Here is a 22275-nt window from a genome sequence, read left to right as displayed (position 1 = left end):
AACTGTGAAGGCTAGTCTTTGACAATTACCAATAGTGTCCACTGCCTTTAAAGACACTGGACACAACTGGTTATTAACAAAGACCAGTCTTCTCACTTAGTGAATCTCAACATATGCATGAAACAACAAACCTGTAAAAATTTGGGCTCGATTGGTCGTCGGAGTTGCGACATAACTATGAAAGAGAAAAAACACCTTTGTCACACGAAGTTGTGTGCTTTCAGATGCTTGATTTCGAAACCTCAAATTCTAAATCTGAGGTCTCGAAATCAAATTCGTGGAAAATTACTTCTTTCTCGAAAACTACGTCACAATGTTTTATACTATCAGTATCAACCCCTCCTCATTACTCGTAATCAAGAAAGGTTTTATGATAATAACTATTTTGAGTAAAATTACCAATAGTGTCCACTGCCTTTAACCCCGCGCCCCACCCCCCGCGCCCCAGAAAAAAAAATAATACTAATAGTAGTAATACAAAATAATTTGATGTGCAACGAAGTTTAAAATAAAACCAAGCAATGTCTCGTTATCATCTGAAACCATTTGATAATTGTTTTTACAGACAATGTTACAACGTTTGGCCTTCGAGAAAGACCCTGCTACGGTCGAAACATCAGGCCATGAACTATTTTGTTGCAACCAACAATGTAATTTTGTTTTCTTAATTCCCGACTACCAAACAAACTCTTAAATTTTTGGTCAATGAAGGGTGAAATGAAATCAATCAGGTCTCAATTCTGACACTCTATGATGAACAAAATCATTCAACCCCTATAACATACCAACCACTGCCGCCAACAGAAATACTCACAAAGAAATCCGATTTTCTTGGCATAAACAAAATTCCGCTATCAATAACTTTTAAGCAGAAGAAATGAAACACCAGGCAACAATTACGTGGAAGGGGAGACTCTGGGCATTAATGGGGTATTTTTGTTTTGTCTGGGGACTGCGGACTCACAAAACAAAAAATGATTCCTGCACGCTCTTGTGAATAACGATTTTTTATTTTGGTTTATGGCCAAAAATGTCAAAAACTTTTTCCCCCATGTATGACCTTGGAACAATTTCGCTTACACCATAACAAATTTTTCTGCGACAGTAAGCACGATAGTTTGCTTATCTTTAAGCAGCGCTTTTGGGTACAGAAAGTATTTAAAAAATTAAACCTCTTCCACAAACAAGAAAAGTCCTTCAGACATTTCTATCTTTTCTTTCACAAATAAACACTCAAATTTTCAGATGAAAACAAATTATGGGAAGAAAACAAGCCCTATACAATCTACATTAAACACAATTCCACAGGGCATTAGTTTTAATAGTGAGTTATCCCAAGGGCATTAATACAACTATTGACTTATTCCACAGGGCATAAATTCTACTAGTGACTTTTATCTTCTCACAAGGCCCTTTGGGATAATTATTTTCCCTCCGAGTGTAAAGCACTTCTGACTGTAGGATGTCCCTTGATAAAGGTCTTAGGTGAGGTTATGTCGCATTGGTTTAGATCAGGTTTTACATCAATTTAAAGTATGGTTCACTGTTGGCTTTTATACAAAGTCAATTTATGTCAATTTTAAGTTCTTACCAAAGAAACCACATAATAATTGTGTGAGACATTTCACTGAAAATAACTCATAAGAAACATTAGGGATTGGACAGCAGGTCTTGCCTTTAACTTTGTTTTGGTGACTGTCCATAAGGAACAGTTAGCTTGGCAATTTCACTAGTCCATCACATTTTCACTGGTCAATAATACAAAATATGAAAGCTTTTCAAACTGAAATAGCCAGCCAGACCAGCCTGGAGTGAATTATGAGGCTAAACAATCTCTCACAAAGGTAGGCATGATGTGATAAATCACAGACACAGCATTGACATTGACTTGGTGCCCTTTGAAAACGTTTTAGTATAGATAGAAATCGAACATTTCTTTATCAATGTGACCTTTTAAAGGGACACATTGCCTTGGATCCGACGATTTGGTCTTTTAAAAGCGTTTTAACCGTTTTTATAAAATGAATAATTAGTTTAAAAAAAAAAGATGTTTTAAAAGTAGAACACAATGATCCACACAAATTCCCACGAAATTGTGTAGTTTTCCTTTACTATGTTAGTCGACGAGGTAAAAGGAAAACCGTGCAAATTCAAGGCATGTTTGCGTGGATCATTGTATTCTACTTTAAATCATCTTTCTAACCATAAGTATGCATTTTATAACAAACGGTTATAAACGCTTTTCAAAGACCAACTCAACCGATCCAATGAAACGTGTTCCTTCAAGGATTTTACACCAGTCAAAAGCTCAAATGCTATGCTGTTTTGATAGAATATCCTTCAAATTCAGGATTTTTGAGCCAGTTCGACGAAAATTTCACTTGAATGGTATCAAACATAGTGGCACTTTAAACCATTTTAAGTTTGAGACTTGTAATTCCACCCCCCCCCCCCTCATTTTCTTTAGGACTTCATCTATTGGAAAATGTGTGGATCACAAAACAAAAGTTAACCTTGGAGACTCTATCTCTAATCTGATTCAATGAACCCCTTATCAATAATCTATTTTAAGTTACCTTTCCAAAGTGAAATTACCTCTCGATATGACACACAAACAGAAGCTCTATAAAGTGCATTGATCGAGAGTTGTGTTTATTATCAGGGTGACCCAAAATGACAGGAAACAAAATGAACGATTATTCAAATCCTTTTGTAGGAAATCCTGTGCAAATGCCTCCTGTATGGAAATATTTGACTGAATGCACGCTCAATGCCACCGCACTATCACCGTATCAGAAAATGATTGAACAAACCGGAAAAGACAGATACACCTGTTATGTGTTACCTGCAGAACAATTGAATGTTGATGATTTTAGAAATTCCAAAAGATCATAAAATACCACAATGTTGTGCAATGATGCTGGAGGGGAAATGGACAGGGGTCGATTTCACAAAGAGTTAGGACTCGTCTTATCTCGAGTTAGGACGAGTAACTCGTCCCAACTTAGGATTAATCTTAAAGTCTGCATGCTACAGTGGAGGGTTGGGAGTCGTCCCAAGTCCCAAGACTAGTCTTAAGTAAGGAAGAGTTTTGTGAAATCGACGGCAGGACAGGCTAGATCACCTTCATTGCATCCATGAGGTATGAGGCCTGCAAGTTATATACAATGTACCATGCTACCTTTGGCATCCCTCTTCTTCACACAACAAACACTTTACACTTCCTACAGGCACAATTTGTGCACAGGTCTGACAATGAAAATGAACAAAAAATGGAAAAAAATTGTTTTATGGAGATTGCACAACACCAATTTTTTAAATAATTTTTAATATGAAGAAAGGAGGCACATCTTAACACTTGTTCCAGCTCTGCCATTTTAAAAGACTAATTGATTTTTTTTCTTCTTAAGTACAGCATAGACATTTTTTAATTGCAAGTGTAAGGCCTTGCCTGTCAGCAAATGCCTTATAATGGTTTATGATTTGTTTTAAAAAATTCACAAATTTTCAATCCATTGCATTTCAAATTTACAATTATTATTCAGAAAAGATTTTTAAGCAAAACAAAAAGGAAGGGGGAAATAAAACAAAATGTTAAATGGTGGAAGTTGGGTCAACATCTTGAATAAAACAGTAATATTTTTGATAGAAATACAAATCACTTCCCAACGTAGCTGCTTTGATAAATTTGTAAATCGTTTCAGAAGTTCTAATAATGCACATAAAACACAGAGCTTCTAAATTAGAAAAACATACAGCAAGCCATGGGATGCTGCTTCTCTCTGCCTAACTATTCGTTTACAGACATGCAGTCATTTGACTTGCATCTGTCAACCAACCTAACTTTAGGATGCACAGGTATTCATTCTACCTAACTCAATAGGACGGCTATCTAATGGACACAGTAAACAGCGCCCTCTTGTGACTCCAACTGAACTCCTCTCAATGCAGGCATCTGGGCCAAATTTCACAACGTTGCTAAGCAGACCTTAGTTATTTACTTAGCATTCAATCAACAGTCTTAATTTTTGACCTGGTGAATTATTTCTGTTTTAGAAGCAGAGTTGTCCTGGGCCTCATGCCCTAATTTCATAGAGCTGCTACGCACACAATTTTTTTTAGCATGACATTTCTTCCTTGATAAAAACAATATTACCAACCAAATTTCCTCGTGATTTTCAGAACAAGCAAACAGCTGAATACCAGTAACAAGCAGTATGCAAAACGGAAATTTGGTTGGTAATCCTGTTTTTAAGGACGAAATGTCAAGCAAATGTTTGTGCTTTTAGCAGCTCTATGAAATTGGGCCCTTGTCTTTATGCAAATATCCATGCTATTTCAAACTTTCTGATTATCAGCAGGGCCTTTCTCGCGTTACATGTGTGACAAAAAAATGGGAAGTTCTCTACTTCATATTTGTCCTCTATCTTTAAAATGATACCTGTGTACTTTTTTCATTCATAAATAACATTAACTAACTGAACCTAGTTTAAAAATGAAAAAATAAATTGTTTTACTTTTTTACTTTGGGTCAGAGGTCAAATAAAGGTTTGTTACTTGTGTGACGTACGTCAGACAAAAGCAGGTTTTTGTACCAAAAATGTTTCTTTCTAAAAACTCTGAGAGTTTGAAATTGCTAAAAAAGACTCATACCTCTTGTGTGGGGACTTTCCTTCCCAGCCAGTATAATGACACAATCAATTTTAAGGTCACTCATCTAAACATTTTAAATAATCGGTTTCTGTGATTTGGTTGGGTTACGTGTGTGACTATATAATCCTTTACGTGTGTGACGCCCTATGCTTTTTAAATGCACTGAGGCAATCGACAATCAAGTAAATCAACAACGTTTAGCACTTGCCTCTGTATCAGAAATGATTTGTGTGTAAATAAATACATAATACAAATAGATTCAAACAACTGTTTTGAAACAACATTAAATTTTTGTTTGGAACAATTTAAATTTAATAAAAACAAGCGTTACAAACAAACTATTTGTAACGCAATGGCAATACCAATTTCAGAGAGAAAGAGAGTCAATTTAAATCCACTTTGGGTCATGTCCCTCCCCCTTTGTCAAAAAATGTTGGCTAAGTCTTTTTTGTACCCCTCTCTCAAGTGTAGGTAAAAATGTGGCCCAAAGTGACACATATGGCTTATTTACCTAGGCGTGCATCACAGTGCATACCTTGTGTATTGAGGGGCATGCATGTAACAAAGAGGTCACGTCACATTATTTAAGGCCATTAGTTAATAGTGTGTGAGTTTATTGTGCATTCTGTTTTGTATTCTGATAGGCCTGGCAAAACTAGCTTTTGACATATAGTTTGAACATTATTAAAGCAGTGCTTAATTTGTAATACAAACTTCATCCATATTTCAGTTGCGTGTGTGACATGGAAAGTTGCTAATTTCTTCGTTAATTACTGACTAATTCTTAGGAAAAAAAAATCACATTTGGTTTAAAATTTTACTAATTCAAGTCAAAGACACTCAGTATGAGATAAACAGTTATTTGATAAAAGTCAACTAGCTAATAATTCCCCAGTCAATTTAGGGATAAAAAACAATTTTTCAAAATTAAATTAAAATCAACTATATGTTAATTTATGCAAATAAGGGATGGCCAATTGTAAAAAAAAAAAAAATTGTTCGAGAAACTTCAGGTAGTGCTTTATAAAAAACAAATGACAAAAAGTTAATATCGTCAACTTTATTCATTTTTTTCAAAAAGTGTCACATTCCAGAGAATGGCCCATCACTGTGTGCTCAGTGCCTGTATGCCATCCTGCAATATGATATTGTACAGGTGGTGAACCACTGGGTGAACAGAACACATCAACATAGTACACAGTCAACCCTCCTACTGTCTGATCATTCAATACTGTATATATATCGCCTGTTGTTTTTGAAAGAAACAATTCAAACCTGCCATTTGATTACTTTTTCAAACAACTTTTTGCAAATGCATAAACCTCTTTAAAAGTACAAATGGATATCATGTACATGTAGTTTATGATAGCAAGGGGCCAATTTGCGATTTTCATTTCCATGCTAACCAAAAGCACACGAAAAGGCATGCTTACCTTTCTGTGCTTACTGTATGAAAGTGAATGTTAAGTAGGATTTGAAACTTTACATGGTGGAGATAAGATATAGAAGAGTTTGCGGTAACACCATGTAATAACAATCTCTAAATGAGTTGGGGTGGTTCTGAAAAGAACCGTTGGGTTAACTCGACGTTTCGATCAGTATGCTCTGATCGTCTTCTGGAGAATGACGTGAATGTTGTATCAACTATCAAACGTAATTATCCATAATGATTGCAAAAGCATCACGCCTAACTTTCTTACCTAACTTTCTTGCAAACTTGTGAATACGCTTACACAAATTTTTCTGCTAGAGTTAGCACAAAAACTTGCTAACTATTAAGCAGCTCTATGAACTTGGGCCCTGATGTTGCCAACTAACAGGGCCCAATATTATAAGGCCTGTAAGCACAAAAATTTGCTAAGCATGAAATTTCTTCCTTGATGAAAACAGGACTACCAACCAAAATGCCATGTGATTTTCAGGATAAGCAAACAACAGCTGAATACCAGTATCAACCAATCTGCAACAAATGGAAATTTGGTTGGTAATCCTGTTTTTATCAAGGAAGAAATGTGATGCTAAGCAAATTTTTGTGCTTATAGGCTGTATGAAATTGGGCCCTGGTCAAGCAGTCCGAACAATAAGTTAAGAAAAAGGAACACTTACTTTTAGGCTTTAAGAAGAAATAGTTGAAGAGATGACAGCAGTGGACTACATGGAATTTGATTGAGTAGTTGAGACGGATCCCAATCTGAGAGATGTTACATGAATGTTTGAACTGCTTGTCTTGTCTCCCACCACACTGGATGAAATGAAAGTATTGGACGCACATTTAGAAGCTGAAGTAACCTGAGGTATATTGAGAATTTTGCTTTGAGGGAATGCAATGTGCTGCTTCATCTGCTGTGTGAATTGCTGATGTTGTGGTGGTGCCAGAGGCAATTGTGTCAAGACCTGATGTGTGAGAACGTCTATCGCCGGGGATTGCCTGACCGACAAAGGCAAGCTAGTCGATGTAGCATTCAAGACTGCAGGTGCAAACTGCTGCTGCTGCTGCAGTTGATTAGAACCATGCAGCTGGGGTAGAACTTGCAGCTGGCCATTTTGTGTAGTTATCTGAGAGTTCCAGTAGGTAGTTTGTGTTTGAGGTGCGCCTGCATTTGCTGGGGTTGACTGGACAGTCTTTGTGAATGCCAAATGACGCTGGGATTGAACGCCAGGCAGTACCTGATTGGTTCCAAGGAATGCATTCTTTTGTGGAAGGAGTTGAGGAGCTCCAAGAGCTGATTGGCTGGCATTGGGGAAGAGAGGTGTGGAAGGACGCATTGAGTTGGAGAGTAAGTTTAAGTTGCTGCCAGAAATGATTCTGTTGTTGGGTTGCTGCAAAAACGATTGCTGGATGGTAGGTACTGGTTGCTGTTTCGTACCAATGATTCTTGGTGAGTTCAGCAACCCTTGCATTAAATGGCTTCCTGTGAATGATGTTTCACCCAGAGTGTTGGAGTTTATTGGGAATCTGGTCATGGTTGGCCGCTTACTGACTTCCTGGGCAGTGGTCGTTACCGTGTGCTGGGTTGTAAACTGCGGAATATGTAATAATGCTTGGTTTGGAAACATTGCCAGTTGCTGCACAAACAAATTTGGACCTGGACAACTTAACCCGGCATTGTTATGGCTTTGAGTTGCTTGGTCATTGTTGTCATGCGAAATAACCTGCAGAGTTACCGTCTCTCCAGTCGTTACCTGTGGTTGGATGATAACAGTTGAGGATTTACTCTGAACCGTACCTGCATCTTGGGAGATGCTTCCAGCCTCTCCTCCTTGTGCAGAACTTCTGGGATGGCAAATCTCTGAATCGCTGTTTACAGGACTTTGTACGACTTGAGAGTTAATAACACTCAGCAGCATTTCAATATCACTGGGTGGTGTTGGATTTAAGTCACTGAATAAACTGTTATTGTTGTGGTTTTGATTTGCTGTATTTGTTGTTGGCAAGTGGACAGATGATGAGGGGTCTGGGGTTGACAGTTGTGGAAGCTGCTGGAGTTGGAGTACTGCGAGGGCAGTGCTCTCAATGGAGTCTGATACAGTATCATGGTGCCTTCTATGACTCGTAAATGAGTCCCTGCGCATGAAAGACGCATCGCATTTATCACAATTGAACGGTTTCTTACCGCTGAGAACCTGAGGCTTAGGTTTTTTCTTGTTATTTGAGGTTTGATTCTTTGTGGACTTTGTTGCCTGCTTCTGTCTTTTCACCTTGGGGAGGTCGGCATGGAGTTTCTTTATGTGAAGTGAAATGTGGCGAAGCAGCTTGGATGAGAAGGAGCAGTGAGGGCACTTGTGTGGCTTATCTTTGCTGTGTTTCCGCTCATGTCTTCTGAAAGAACGTTTGTTTAGACAGATGACGTCACACTCCAAACACTTAATGGGATGACGGTTAGGATGTGTGCTCTCATGCTGCTTTAACTGCTTACTGGTGCAGCAGGTGAAGCTACATTCCTCACACTGGAAGCTTTTCTCTCTCAGGTGGTTGTGCTGAATATGCGACTTGAGGTTACTGTTGAGGGCGCTTGCATACGGACAAGAGGAACACTTGTACGGCTTCTCCCCAGTGTGGACTCTCTTGTGCCGCCGTAGATCAGTGCTGATCTTGAACTTAGCAGAGCACTGATTGCAGTGGAAGGGGGAGTCACCCGTGTGAGTCCGAAGGTGAGTGGTCAGCTGGCTAGAGTTACGGCTCGCGTAAGAGCAGATCTGACACTTGAACGGACGCTCCTTAGTGTGTGTCCTCATATGCTTCTTTAGACTGCCCCCATCTACAGCAGAATAGCTACACTGTTGACAGTGATATGGCTTATGTCCACTATGAGTCCGAAGATGAATTTGTAGCTTGTCCTTGCGTGAGAAACGACGCTGACAGAATGTACACAAGAAAGGCCTGTCGCCGGTGTGTATTCGATTATGTCGCTGAATGTCTTTCAAGTGAGCTGTTTTGAAGTCACAGCCCTCGTGTAAACATTCATAACATTTAACCTTAACACTACTTTTCTCCTTGCGATTTAGGCTGTCTGAATTGTCACTGTTTGCAACTGTCCCTTGTGCACCACTAATACTTTCAGGGGTGGTTTCCACCACCGATTGAGCATCTTGCATTTGTTTTTCTGCATTGGTTTGTGGAAGCTCTGGACTATGTACAGGAGAAACGTCTCGGAAGTTCTGCTCAAGGCTTGCCGCATTACCTTCACCAGATTGATTGGAACTATTATTCTCAGACGGTGTGGACGGAACAACCTTGGGAGTGGCTGCAAGCAAAATCTGTTTCTTCTTTGTCCGAGGTGGTTTCTTTGCCTGGACGATGGATGGTGCACTTGGAGTATTGGCATTGACCGTAGGCACAGTAGGGGCATTTAAAACACTACATGTGGTAGTAGCTCTGCAGGGGTTGGATGTCAAGAGACTGTTGATTTTGTTAAGTTTGGCCACTGCACACCCCGACCTCTTGTGTATGATGAAACTCTCTATGGAGGTGAACTGACATTTACACATTCCGCAAATGTGAAGGTCGTCCATTTGATCCATGTTGACTGAAAGAATAAAAACAAAACGATTCTTTTTTAGTATATATACGAAGACTTTCAAGAAAGTTATTTCACAGGAATTAAACTTTATACTCTATACTTTGCATGGCAATGTGTCAGCAGAGTTGTAAAATTAAACATATTGTTTAAAGCCATTGGACACTTTCGGAACGGGAAAAAAACTAAAAGTTCACAGATTTACAAATAAATTACAGGGTTTACAGAAGGTAATGGTGAAAGACTTCTCTTGAAATATTGTTCCATGAAATGCTTTACTTTTTGAAAAAACATTAAAACAATATCAATTCTCGATAATGAGAATTACGGATTTATTTTAAACACATGTCATGACACGGCAAAACGTGCGGAAACAAGGGTGGGTTTTCTCCGTATTTTCTCTTGACTTTGATGACCAATTGAGCCTAAATTTTCACAGGTTTGTTATTTTATATATAAGTTGTGATACACTAGTGTGAGCCTTGGACAATAGTGTTCACCGAAGTATTCAGTTATTAATACATTGTATAATACAGCTTTTTTTCAAAGATACCATTTTAGAAAAAAAACCTAGAAAAGACACAAAACCAAACAAAAAGGCCCAGAGTTGAAGTTAGAAAGTAAACCTTTCACAATTTTTACAATTCTGTGTACTACATATATAATACTTAGACCCAGGTACTGGGGCGCTATACTCCTTTTTTCAAATGTTGTCATTATATCGGTTGTACTATAGGCTAGGCACTGGACTCCTTCAAATTTTGAGTTTGACCAAAATTAGACAAAGGAGTACAGCACTCCAGTAACTGGGTCTAACATCTCTTAATAGTAGTATTTTTCATTTGAGATTTCAGTTTTTGTTACATTGCATTTACAATATCCACCGCCATCAGGGATTCCGGATTGTCATACTAGTTTTAAATTAATATTAATAATAATACTAAATTTTATAATAAAAAAATATGATCTTAAAGCCATTGGACCCTTTCGGTTCAGAAAAAAAAATAAAAGTTCACAGATTTACAAATAACTTTACAGGGTTTACAGAAGGCAATGGTGAAAGACTTCTCTTGAAATATTATTCCATGGAATGCTTTACTTTTTGAGAAACAGCAAAACAATATAAATTCTCGTTAACGAGAATTACGGATTTATTTTAAACACATGTCATGACACGCGAAACGCGCGGAAACAAGGGTGGGTTATTCCGTTGTTTTCTCCCGACTCCGATGACCGATTGAGCCTAAACTTTCACAGGTTTGTTATTTGATATAGAAGTTGTGGTACACGGAGTGTGGGACTTGGACAATACTGTTTACCGAAAGGGTCCAATGGCTTTAAATGCACTGTACTGTATACATTTGGTTTAACATTAATCAACATTTGGTTATTACTCAAATAACCATAAAACCTTACTTGGATGGTAACGAGCAACGTACTAAGCTACTAGCTAAAAGTAAAAACATTTGGAGAAAGACTCCCTTCTGAGCGGAAGAAGTAATTAATGTAGTTTTTAAGAAAGCAAAGAGGTAATTTCTAACTAAAATAATTAAGAATTCTGGCCAGAAGTCTTTTATTCCCATCTGTCTGAATTTGCAATGGGTTTTTTTTTTGTATGGTGTTTTGGGAAAAGTTTCTGTATGCAGGCACCACCACTTTTTCATACAATATGATTTTATGAAATTTAATTTTTAAGTTTAAAATAGTATCTAATTTACCTCAAAGTCAAAGACAAAAATGAGATCTCCTAATACTGTAGTAGGCCTATAGTAAAACGACTCCTAGTCCTATCCCTTTTTGTAAAAATTAGTGAAAAGGTGGTGGCGCCATACGGAAAGTTATCCATGCGGAATTTTAGCTCAGCTGACACTTGACACTTGACACTAATGACAGGCATGCAGTGAAGGAAGATTCACCGTTATAAACTGCTGTCCGGAAATTGGACACACATTAAAAACACAACCGAGAGAGTCCGTTCCTCAGTGTGTGACCAATGTTTTGCCCTTTTCGGTTTGAACAATGCTTAACACACTTACACTGAAATGAGAGCTGCGTCTGACCACTAATTGTCCCACCATTACAGTTAAAAGTATTCATGTTGCCACTTTCTCGACTTGACAAGTTCCCGTGGAATTGTGTACACGGACGACAACAGAAGATATTGGGTGCAATTTTTTAAGGTCTACTTTCTAAAATTCGCGCAAGCTGTTTTTTTTTTACGGCACAAATTTTAACATTTTGCGCAGGCAGGGTACCACGGGCGCAAACTTCAAACACCGCGCGCTATTCGAAGACCGATGATAAAGAGAGCCTTATAAAAAACAGCCCAAAAGTTCATGCTGGCACCCCAACCCCTCAATTTTGACTTCTCTAAAAAAATATTATCAGTATTTTCAGTTTAAACTGCTTCATTAAAGACGCAAGTGCCCCCCCCCCTCAACCCAATCATCTCCACCCCCCCCCCCATCCCCACACGAACATCCGCGCGATCACGTGACAAGATCAGGGATAGGCTGGTCACTAGTTTTTAAGCGCGGAGGTTGCTTATGTTTATGAGTGGGAGACAGGACACCGTGCGATAAAGCGGCGTCATTTCGCACCCTGTACAGTTTGCACGGACGAGAAAAATGGAACTATCATTTCTCAAAATTACTTGGTAAGTATTTTGAACATTTCTGTAATCACAGGTACACATTTCAACGTTTTCTAGAAAATGAGAAAACCGTGACATTGTACAATTATTTTGAAGCTCGCCTGTTAAATACTTGGTGCTCAAATGGGAATTGATCATCATTAATCTACGCCCCATCAATCAGACGAAAGCAAAAAACACACACTAAACACACAGTGAGTGTTTTACTGTTATAATTCAATCAGGCGGCGCGCGCGAACTAGCCTACAGTGCCCAACCACTTGCACTATCCTGGTGTCATGTGTTTTCAGTAGGATAACAGGAAAAATGTTCACAATCAAAAACTAAATATTTTTTTTTCAAATCATCTATCCAATTTTTTAACAATAACCATTTCACTTCATGGTGTTTTGAAATTTTTAAAGTTTTGGATTTACGTTGCGAGAGACAGTCCGCCATTAACAGTGCTTATGCATGCACGACATTGGAGCAACGTCATATGTTTTCACACCTTTCATTGGTTGGTATTTTATTGAATATTCAGAAGCTAGTATGGCATGCAAAATAAATCAAAAATATTATTCAATTACTACTTAACAAATTTAATTACATTTTTGTCCTAAGGCATTATGGCTACTATATTAAAATCCAGAGATATCATAAGGCATGAAAGTAAAACACCCCACCCCTCCTTGATGCACTCACATTTCATAACAATCCTTTTCCCCCCATTTCAGACCAGTAATGTTTGGTTTCAGGAGATAAGAAACCAATCTATGATATTTTCTCTTTAAATTTAATGTAGACTTAATATTTATTACGCTTATCAGAATTTATTACAGTATGCAGTAAATCAACAACAAAAATTGTTGTCATTTTCACTTAAAATATTTTAATATTTTCCCCACATTTGCACACCATAGAATCCCAAATAGTAACCACCTCACGTGATCCATCTAGTGACTAAAGCAGAATGAAACTCAATCTAGCAGATAGTAATTTTGCTTTGAACTTTCGAGGTTGGATGATGTTTCTTTGACTCATTTGAATGTTGGCATAATAATGCACTAGTGATTAGTACCAAAAATCAATCATTTTATAAATGTTTGAGCATAACCAACGACAGGAAACTTTATTCTCAGCATGATTAAGCCTGATGAAAATACAGACCGTGAGTAAACTGCATAGCTTCTGTCACCGGTGCAGCTTGCACAATTTCGCGGTAAACGGGAACCAAAGTTGGAGACCGAAAACATATGAGGGTCGATAACGTATGACGCTACGATACAGAGTGTGATTTTTATTAGGTTAACTTAGGGTCCTACAAAAAACATAAAAGCCGACAACGCCGACAACAACGCCAGAGTGCCGACAATACGCCGACAACAAGTTTCAAACAGAAACAAACCAAAGTTATTAGTAGAACTTTTCTTCGTTCGTGTGATTTGTGAATTGTGTATTTTATTAATTTATTATTATTGAATATTATTTTTTTTTTTTTTTACTTTTAATTAAAATTTTAGGCCTTGTTAGGGCCTAACAGAAATGTGTAAAAAGGAAAAAGTTGGAGAAAAGTCTGAATTCAACACCAATGATGTGAAAGTGTCATTGTAAAATTTAAAAAGGTTGAGTAGGCCTAACCCTAATTGATTTTTGAAAAAAAATTACTTTCTTTTTTTATTGTAAAAAAATACCTGTTAGTGTTAGTGTTATCCCACTCCACTGATGACACGTACCAGGGTATATTTACATACGTATAATTATTTAATATAAGGCAAGTTCTTCTGCACAGCCTTAAAATTCTCTTTAGTAGAATTTGTTGCAGGCATGGTAGTTTTTATGTACTCCTAGTCCAAGCTAGAACTTTGGCTATATGAGGTTCGTTCCGCTATCGTCTCCCATGAACTGTTATTATGAGATGAGGTTAGTTCCGCTACTATCATCTCCCCTAATCTGGGAGATGGTAGCGGAACGAATCTCATAGTTCTAGGAGTAGTTTTTATTTAAGTGGTCAAACAGTTGTTGCTGAAATTGTCAAAAATTAGACTGAGTTGATGTTTAAAAAAAATTACAGTTAAAAACAATCGAAAAGGCCCAATTCGTATAATAACTATATTTTTAGACATTTTTAGGAACAGCAATGTTGTTATTATGATTGGCCTGGGTCGGGGAACCCGAACCTTGGCAGGTGATCGGTAATAATTTTTGGTTGACATTTAAAAAAGTCTTTTAAAAATGTTTTACTAAAAACAAAGTGGATTACAGTTTTGAAGTTCTTGCTTTGTTAAACTTCAATTCAACAGTGCAACCAATTGGGAAGATTTGCTCTTTAAGGTCAAATAACAGTACCCAAAATCTTGAACAAAATCTTTTTACTTCAATTGAATAACTTCAATAAACCTATTCTAGACTGTTTACTGACTAGTTTTTTTTTTTATTTTTCTAAATCTTTGCAGCCACGACTGTTTGACTGTTCCATTTGAAGGGCCTAATTCTGAGACTTAACTGAAGCCCTCTTTTGACCGCTAAATGTAGAGTCTGCAGAGCTTAAGACTGTTTATTTTGAGTAATCATGATGGAGCAATACATTGCACAAGAAAATGAAGACATTGAACATGGGGTTACCATTCAGCAAGTCGTTGAGATTACGTGCCAAACAGACCCAATTGGTTGTACATCAGTATTGCTCGGGGGAATGGTGGAGATCATTCAGGCCCAAGATCTTGAAATTCCAATACCAGAGGCGCCACCATCGAATGAGCAAGATATCATTGTCGATGATCAAGTTAATCTAGCTCCTCCACAGGCAACAAGGATCAAAAAGAAAAAGGCTCAGGCATCATTCAAACGCAATAAACCAAAACTTCTTGATGGCCTGGGATACACGTACAATGTCAAAAGGACACGTGGATTGGCCACGGACTGGCAATGCACTGTAAGAAGTAAAGCTCTTACTTGCCGAGCGATTGTCAAACAACAAAATGCCACATTTACTCCAGGTCCTCAACCACATCTCCACTTTGCTGAGCCAGGTATATCTTCTCGCAAGTTGGAAAATCTGACGTCCCCATTAAAGAAAGATAAAAAAATGACTGTAAAAATGATGAAAGCCATGAAAGGCAAAAAGGCCAAAAGCAAAGGAAAGAAAGGCGCAGAAAAACAATACTACTCAAATTATGTATTCGGACAACCGAGACTAATTGAAAAGCGCACTGGACACACATACAACTTTAAGAAGTCTAATGGAGATACTGCTTATTGGAATTGTTCTTTAAATAGTAAAAGCTTCAAATGTAAAGCCACTTTAAAGCAGAAAAATGGAGATTTTACTGCTGGCTCTGAGTCCCACTGTCATGTCGGGAGGGGAAATACTACTAGTACCACTGCACCAAAAATGCTTGTCAAAACACCGCAGTGTAAACGAGACAAGAGTATTACTAAACAAGCTTGGGACATTGTTAACGCCAAGACCAAATTACCCAATCCATGTGAGTCACAAGAGCGAGAACTCGGTGAAGAAGCCTATGCCGCAGGTTTCCGAATACTTCAGGCAGCAACTCATCTAAATCGCCCACGACTCATTGACAGTCAGGGATTCACGTACAACATCAAAAGAGCTAGAAGAAATACTGTTGAGTGGCAGTGCACTATCCGCGGCAGGAAGATGTGCTGCTTGGCATCGTACAAAGAAATTGACGGAAGATTTACAGCAGGACCCCACCCTCATCTTCACACCGCAAAGCCAGGAGTATGCTACAAAACCAAAGTAGCAGCCAAGATACGAGCCAAGGCTTTATCTGACCTCTTCCAGCCAACGTCGGAGATTGTTAATGAGGTCCTCCTGCAAGAGGTAGCGGAGAAGCCAAGTGCCACCATCCTGAAGCCTGATAACTTAACACGAATGGCCAGCAGGGCCAGACAGGCGTCCAAAGCCAAATTTGTGAATGACATACTTTATGGGGTCGCTGGTTTCAAACCTCATCCTGGTGACGACCTTTATGACGGTAGTGATGATGAAATTGCAAGAGATGAGGATAGTTAAATGAAATTGAGGTGAGGGAAACAAAGCACAGTACATTTGCAAATAACAAAAATTCACTCCATAATTTGATTAAATTGACCATACTACATGTACTTCAGTAATATTTGCCAGAAGTTGACCGACCATTCACAATCATTGTTCAAACGACGGAGTGTGTACTGTGGAACCGCTGTGCACAAATGTACCTGTGGACTTCATGTTTGATACTACGTTTTTCAAAAATGTGTAGATGGTTCAAGAAAGACTCTGCTAGGGTTTTATAGTCAGGCCGTTAACAATATACATAATGAATGGTCAGACTGTAGAAGAATTGATCATTTTGCCTCCATTCTCTATTCTCCCATTTAAATTTTGTTTAAAATGTTGTTTTTTGACGTTTTGTTTTGTTTTTAATTCTGGGATTTTTTTAATCAGCAGGCTTTTAGTGTATCAATTCCCAATGCTAGAGCAACAACTCATTATGTTCTTGGCCCCAATTTTATTAAAATAAAGTCTCAAGGCGTTGCGCTTAAAGGCAGTTGACACTATTGGTCAATTACTTAAAATAATTATTACATAACCTTACTTGGTAACAAGTAATAGAGAGCTGTCGATAGTAAAAAACATTGTGAGAAACGGCTCTCTCTGAAGTAACGTAGTTTTCGAGAAGTAGTAGTTTTCCACAAATTTGATTTTGAGACCTCAGAATTAGAATTTCAGGTCTCAAAATCAAGCACCAGAAAGCACACAACTACGTGTGACAAGGTTGTTTTTCTTGATTGTTACCTCGCAACTTCGGCGAACAATTGAGTTCAAATTTTCACAGTTTGTTATTGTATGCATATGTTGTGTTGAGATACACCAAGTGAAAAGACTAGTCTTTGACAATTACCGATAGTGTCCAGTGTCTTTACAGTAGCCCTCCTTGCTAGTAAACTGCATTTTACTTGCCCCCATGAATTTTTAGTAGCCCAGATTTTTAACATTGCATTGTGATGTATCTTTCTGATGTTTTATGGTAGTGGTCACAACCAGTTTAATAGAGAGGTTTCGCAGAGTCGCGGATACGAATACGCACACAGATATCGAACCGTACGCGTTCGCGTCAAGTGAGCTGTGTGGTTTTGTTTCGCAAAATTCTAACGAAGACCCTCAACTTGAGGCTCAAGAGGGCGCTGTTAACCAAATGGCTGCACCCATGGACAATCGCCATTTCTCTTTTTCTGAAGCATGGTGGTTAACAAATGTCCAACTACATCCGTGTATGATACCTCTAATAGACATGGTGAAAACCTGGTGCATTAAAAAATAACAATACGCTACAAAAACATGAACAAAATATACTCGTTGTTTACTAACGTATATGGCGACAGATTCCCGTTTTGAGCGACTATTCTAACTTGTTAACAACGGTTATAGGTCACATGGACCTCAAAAAGAGATGACGTATTATGTCATATCCGTTCACATAAGAATATCGATGACTCTGCGAAACCTCTCTATTATGAAAATTAATCCTCAAAATTAATGTATTACTCACATCTGAAAAGTAGGTAGCAGTTTTTAGTGTTCCGCAGAGCTTGCGAAGTTGTGTTTTCTAACCCATAGCATTTTTTGTACTTGGCAATGTACGTCTGCTTATGTTAAGGTTGAGCTCAGCTCTCGGAGGAACATTACATATCTTTTACAACTCTGGTCTGGTTAAAAAAGATCAGGCAAAATTTACGAACTTAAAACCGCCATAGATTGCAAAGAAATTTCAACTTTGTTTATTGCTTCTAATTGTATGTTTATCTTTATTTATTTATTTTCAGGTGACTGCTGGAATTGTTTGAACTCGGTGGTAACCAGAACTACTCATCCACTTCATCCAACTGTGAAATCTCAGGCTGCTTGAGTTCCCTTCCTCATTTCTTGCATGTCGTTCTGGAAAAGATGATAACCTCTTGGTTGAGTGTTAAGCTCGGTGGAGAATTCGAACAATGACAATTTAACATTGCACTTTTCACTACTCCCTAAAAAGTGATACTTAGATCTCAGACAAAGAATATTTTATACACTTCAACAGTTTGGTGTACTTTTTCAAACAAGATGAAGACGAAGAAGAGTGGATCAAAGAGGTCTGCATCCAAGAAGAAGTCTAAAGAAATAGCCCCCAAAATTTTGCAGAAGTGTATAATTTGTGAGTATACTACCCTTGAGAAGTATCGAATGAAGCGTCACATGCGCACTCACACTGGCGAGAAGCCCTTCATGTGTGGCGTGTGTGATCAGAGCTTCTCCCAGAAGAGTAGCCTGAAGGAGCACCTGTGGAAACACACCGCCCTGAGATCGTCCCACAAGTGTCCTCATTGTAACGCCATCTTCAACCTTCCTGCAGATGTTAAGGCACACATCAATCACATGCACAGCGAGTGTGAACCAATAACCTGTACACTGTGTCAGGGAGTCTTCAACGACCGCTACAGCCTACTGCAACACCAGAAGACCCATGAGAACATGTACAGGTACCAGTGTCTAGAATGTATCTTTGCATCCAAGGACAAGATGAAGCTCATCTACCACATGAGCATCCACAAGAAGAGGAAGCCGCTGGTCTGTGCTGCTTGCAAAGAGACCTTTATGCATAAGCACAACCTACTGAATCACCTCTTCCGAATGCACGACATCTCCACGTTTGGTGACGGTTACACGATGCCTTCTTCAGCCAAGAAAGACACTGCCGATAATGAGGAGCCTTCTCCTGCTCAGAAGACCATAAATCAACTGCAACTGGAGGAGCAGTTCCAAATCGTTGACGAAGAGGGAAACACCTTGCAGCTCTCTGAAGCTGACGCTGAGGCCATCCACGCCGCTATGCAGCAGAGCTCCGAAGACGGATCCTTGGAGATCATGCAAGGAGAGGAAGGCACCATGACCGTCACTGTCCTCACCGTTGCCCACAATGTCGACGGCTCCATTCAAAATGTCGAACAGAATATGGAGCTTGCTGCAGTTGATGAAGAGGTTGCTGAGGAAAGCTTTGAGCAGAGAGAGAATTCTGAGAACACTAACATAGTGGTTGCAACAGAAGTATCAGCAACTGACCAGGTTTATGAGATGGTACAGGTAGCGGAAGCTCAACAAGGCGAGGACAGTACCTATGTGGCTGATGAATGTGTCGTAGTTCCCTCAACCGTGATGCCAGACCAAGTAATCCCTGATGGGAATACTGCTTGAGCTCTTTGTACCTGGGGCACAATTTCATAGAGCAACTTAAAGGGCATGTTGCCTTGGATCGGGCGAGTTGGTCCGTGAAAAGTGTCTGAAACCTTTTCTTAGGAAATGCATATGGTTGAGAAGATGTTTTAAAAGTAGAATACAATGATCCACACAAATATATCTCAAAATTGCATGGTTATCCTTTTATTTTGCGAATTAACACAGTCGGCCATTTTGTGGTTGACTCCACAAAATGGCATGTAAGTTCACAACATTTAAGGCATAATATTTGTGTGGATCATTATAATCTACTTTTAAAACATCTTTCCAACCATTGAACGCATCCCTTGAAGGAAGAAGGTATTGCCCAGCAATTTTCTGGTGAGTAAAAACAAAGAGCATTCCAGTCACATGCGGTACATGTGGCATGGTATTTTGGCTGGTAAGCATAACTTTGTTCTTAGTTATTTTGGGTTCTTTAACTTTTTAAAGAGCTCTGTGACATTGGGACCTGATGTTAAATGACAGGGCTACACCATTTTGTGTAACCCACAAGATGTTTTGTGACTACATGTAGTTCATGCAAAGATTTCTTTCACTCAAAGGGCTGATGTTTTTTTTCTATACATGACTCAGAAAGCCCCTAAAGGCACTGGATACTTTTGGTAATTACTCAAAATAATTGTTAGCATAAAACCTTACTTGGTGTCGAGCAATGGAGAGCTGTTGATAGAATGAAACGTTGTGAGAAATGACTCCCTCTAAAGAAATGTATTTTTTGAGAGAGAAGTAATTTCTCAGTAAAATATTTGAATTGATGTGAGGTCTCGAAATCAAGTATCTGTAAGATCACTACTTGTGCGAGAAGGTTTTTTTTTTTTTTTTCCATTATTATCTTGCAACTTTGACGACCAGTTTTAGTTTGAACTTAAAAGTTCAAATTACACAGGTTTGTTATTTTGTGCATAATGTTGATATACACCAAATAACAAGACTGGTCTTGTGTCTTTAAGTAAGCACTGGTTTATCAAGCATGATGTTGGGCAAATATTTAAAAATGTCTTGTTTTAAAAACTAAGTTTTTATCTTTGGGAGAATTCAACTGTAAATTGTGATAAAGATTTGTTATAAATCACTTTGCATATATGCATAGTTTAAACTAGAGTTTTTTCAATTTTTTGTGTTTTGAGTAAAAGGTGTCAACAACTTTGTGAATTAATAACTTTAGCCTATTATTTCACAAATTGATAGACATTCAAACAAGTAAAATATGTTTCTGGCAAATTAAGTGAGAGCAGATTTCAACTGGTGCCCTTGACATTCCAAAACAAAGTACATGTAACAGGTCTAAATATGTACTGTATTTTGAATCTACTGTACGAATCTTAAGTTTTCAGGCAAAAGAAAAACAAAAATTAGATCATTTAAAACAATTCCTATATTCCATAATGATTAAAAAGGAAAACATTTCCTTTCCAGTGAAAGTGGCAAAAAACCAGTGTACTCCAACCTTTAAAAAAGCTTAAAGCTTGCCTTGGATCGGATGAGTTGGTTTATAAAAAGCATTTGTTATAATAAACATTGGTTAGAAAGATGTTTTAAAATTAGAATGTAATGATTCACACAAATTTGCCTCGAAATTGCCTGGTTTTCCTTTAACTTTTCGAACTAACTCGGTCGGCCATTTATGGGATAATTTTACTCCCATAAATGGTCAACTGTGTTTGTCGGCGAGGTAAAAGGAAAACCGTGCAATTTCGAGGCATGTTTGTGTGGATCATTGTATTCTAATTTTACAACATCTTTCTACCCATATGCATTTTACAACAAACGGTTACCAAGCTTTTCAAAGACCAACTCGACCGATCCAAGGCGACGTCCTTCAACGCACCACTACAGGTTCTGTGGCACCTGCCACGTTTAGGAAGTCTTTTTGGTTAGTAAAGCAGTTTGTAACAACAAAATTGGAGCCAGTCTATTTTTCCAACAGACCTCAGTTTGGTGGCATTGGTTTGAAAGAACATAAACAAGGTGGCTTAACCTTGTTGGTAAAAAGGCCAAGTCACACTGCAGCGATAGCGATAATGTTAACAATGACGACGCAAAGAGAATGCATTCTATTGGTTGATATATGCTTCACGCAGACTACGCCCACGCTCATTCAACCAATGGAGGGCGTGTATTGTTAACATTCTCGTTTTTGTTCACGTTATCAAGCCTGGTGCCCTGGCCTTTAATCAGTAAATAAATCTTCAGACCGATAAAACATTATCTGTGTAGATATCTTCCTGGTGCAGTGTACACCCTACTCCGTTTTAAGACAATCTAATCAAAAGAAGAACAAAAATGGGTCTTGCTATTTTTGACGTTACCGAAATGACAATTAGTTATTTTTGCCATTTCTAACATACTGGGAGTGCACAAAAAATTATGTCATCATCCCAAGTTTGTAGATCTCGACTCCAATTGGATAATAGAAAGTAGTCAATTGATTAGAGCACTTGGATTTATAAACATTTGTTAGACTTGCACATTAGTTACATAATGGTAGAAATATGGATATGGTGGAAAATTACCCTTGAAATATTTTTGCCTGAAATGCTGTAGTTTTTTGAGAAATTAGTAAAACTATTAATCCCTTGTGTTTAAAATTTGATTTTTGAAACAGTGGTATGGTTTTCCACCATTTTGATCTTAATTTCACAGGTTTATTATTCCAGGTAAAATTGGGTCTCACATAAAGTGCGTCC

At 38.2% G+C, this 22275-nt stretch overlaps 2 protein-coding genes across 6 annotated transcripts in view; one reads left to right on the top strand and one right to left on the bottom strand.

Moving 5' to 3' along the window:
- The window catches only part of LOC139935459 (uncharacterized), a 93686-nt gene extending 81817 nt beyond the window's left edge, over positions 1-11869 (bottom strand). For 3 of the 4 annotated variants that reach the window (XR_011785814.1, XR_011785815.1, XM_071930088.1), the window contains exons 1-2: positions 11708-11869; positions 6760-9680 (exon numbers count right to left, since the gene is read on the bottom strand). Coding sequence is in view for 2 of the 4 variants with exons in the window: in XM_071930088.1 (XP_071786189.1) it covers positions 6805-9680; positions 11708-11768 (2937 nt within the window). In the remaining 2 variants the exon portion in view is untranslated. Of the gene's footprint in view, positions 1-5639; positions 9681-11707 lie in introns of those variants that run through there. The other variant, XM_071930087.1, reaches the window with a different exon arrangement.
- Positions 11870-12233: 364 nt separating this feature from the next.
- On the top strand, positions 12234-21487 carry LOC139934981 (uncharacterized). 2 transcript variants are annotated; one of them, XM_071929414.1, is made up of 3 exons: positions 12244-12327; positions 14760-16356; positions 18139-18412. In XM_071929414.1, exon 2 carries the CDS (start codon positions 14876-14878, stop codon positions 16343-16345), a length of 1470 nt encoding a protein of 489 aa, XP_071785515.1. In that variant the 5' UTR covers positions 12244-12327; positions 14760-14875; the 3' UTR covers positions 16346-16356; positions 18139-18412. The 2 variants fall into 2 exon arrangements, with proteins under 2 accessions (XP_071785516.1, XP_071785515.1); XM_071929415.1 differs by lacking the exon at positions 14760-16356 and having other exon boundaries at positions 12234-12327; positions 18139-21487.
- Positions 21488-22275: the final 788 nt, after the last annotated feature.

The sequence above is a fragment of the Asterias amurensis genome, chromosome 3 (assembly GCF_032118995.1).
Source record: "Asterias amurensis chromosome 3, ASM3211899v1".
NCBI classification, from domain to species: domain Eukaryota; kingdom Metazoa; phylum Echinodermata; class Asteroidea; order Forcipulatida; family Asteriidae; genus Asterias; species Asterias amurensis.
The sequence above is the reverse complement of the archived record's forward strand: the minus strand, read 5'-3'. Positions and strand labels throughout refer to the sequence as shown.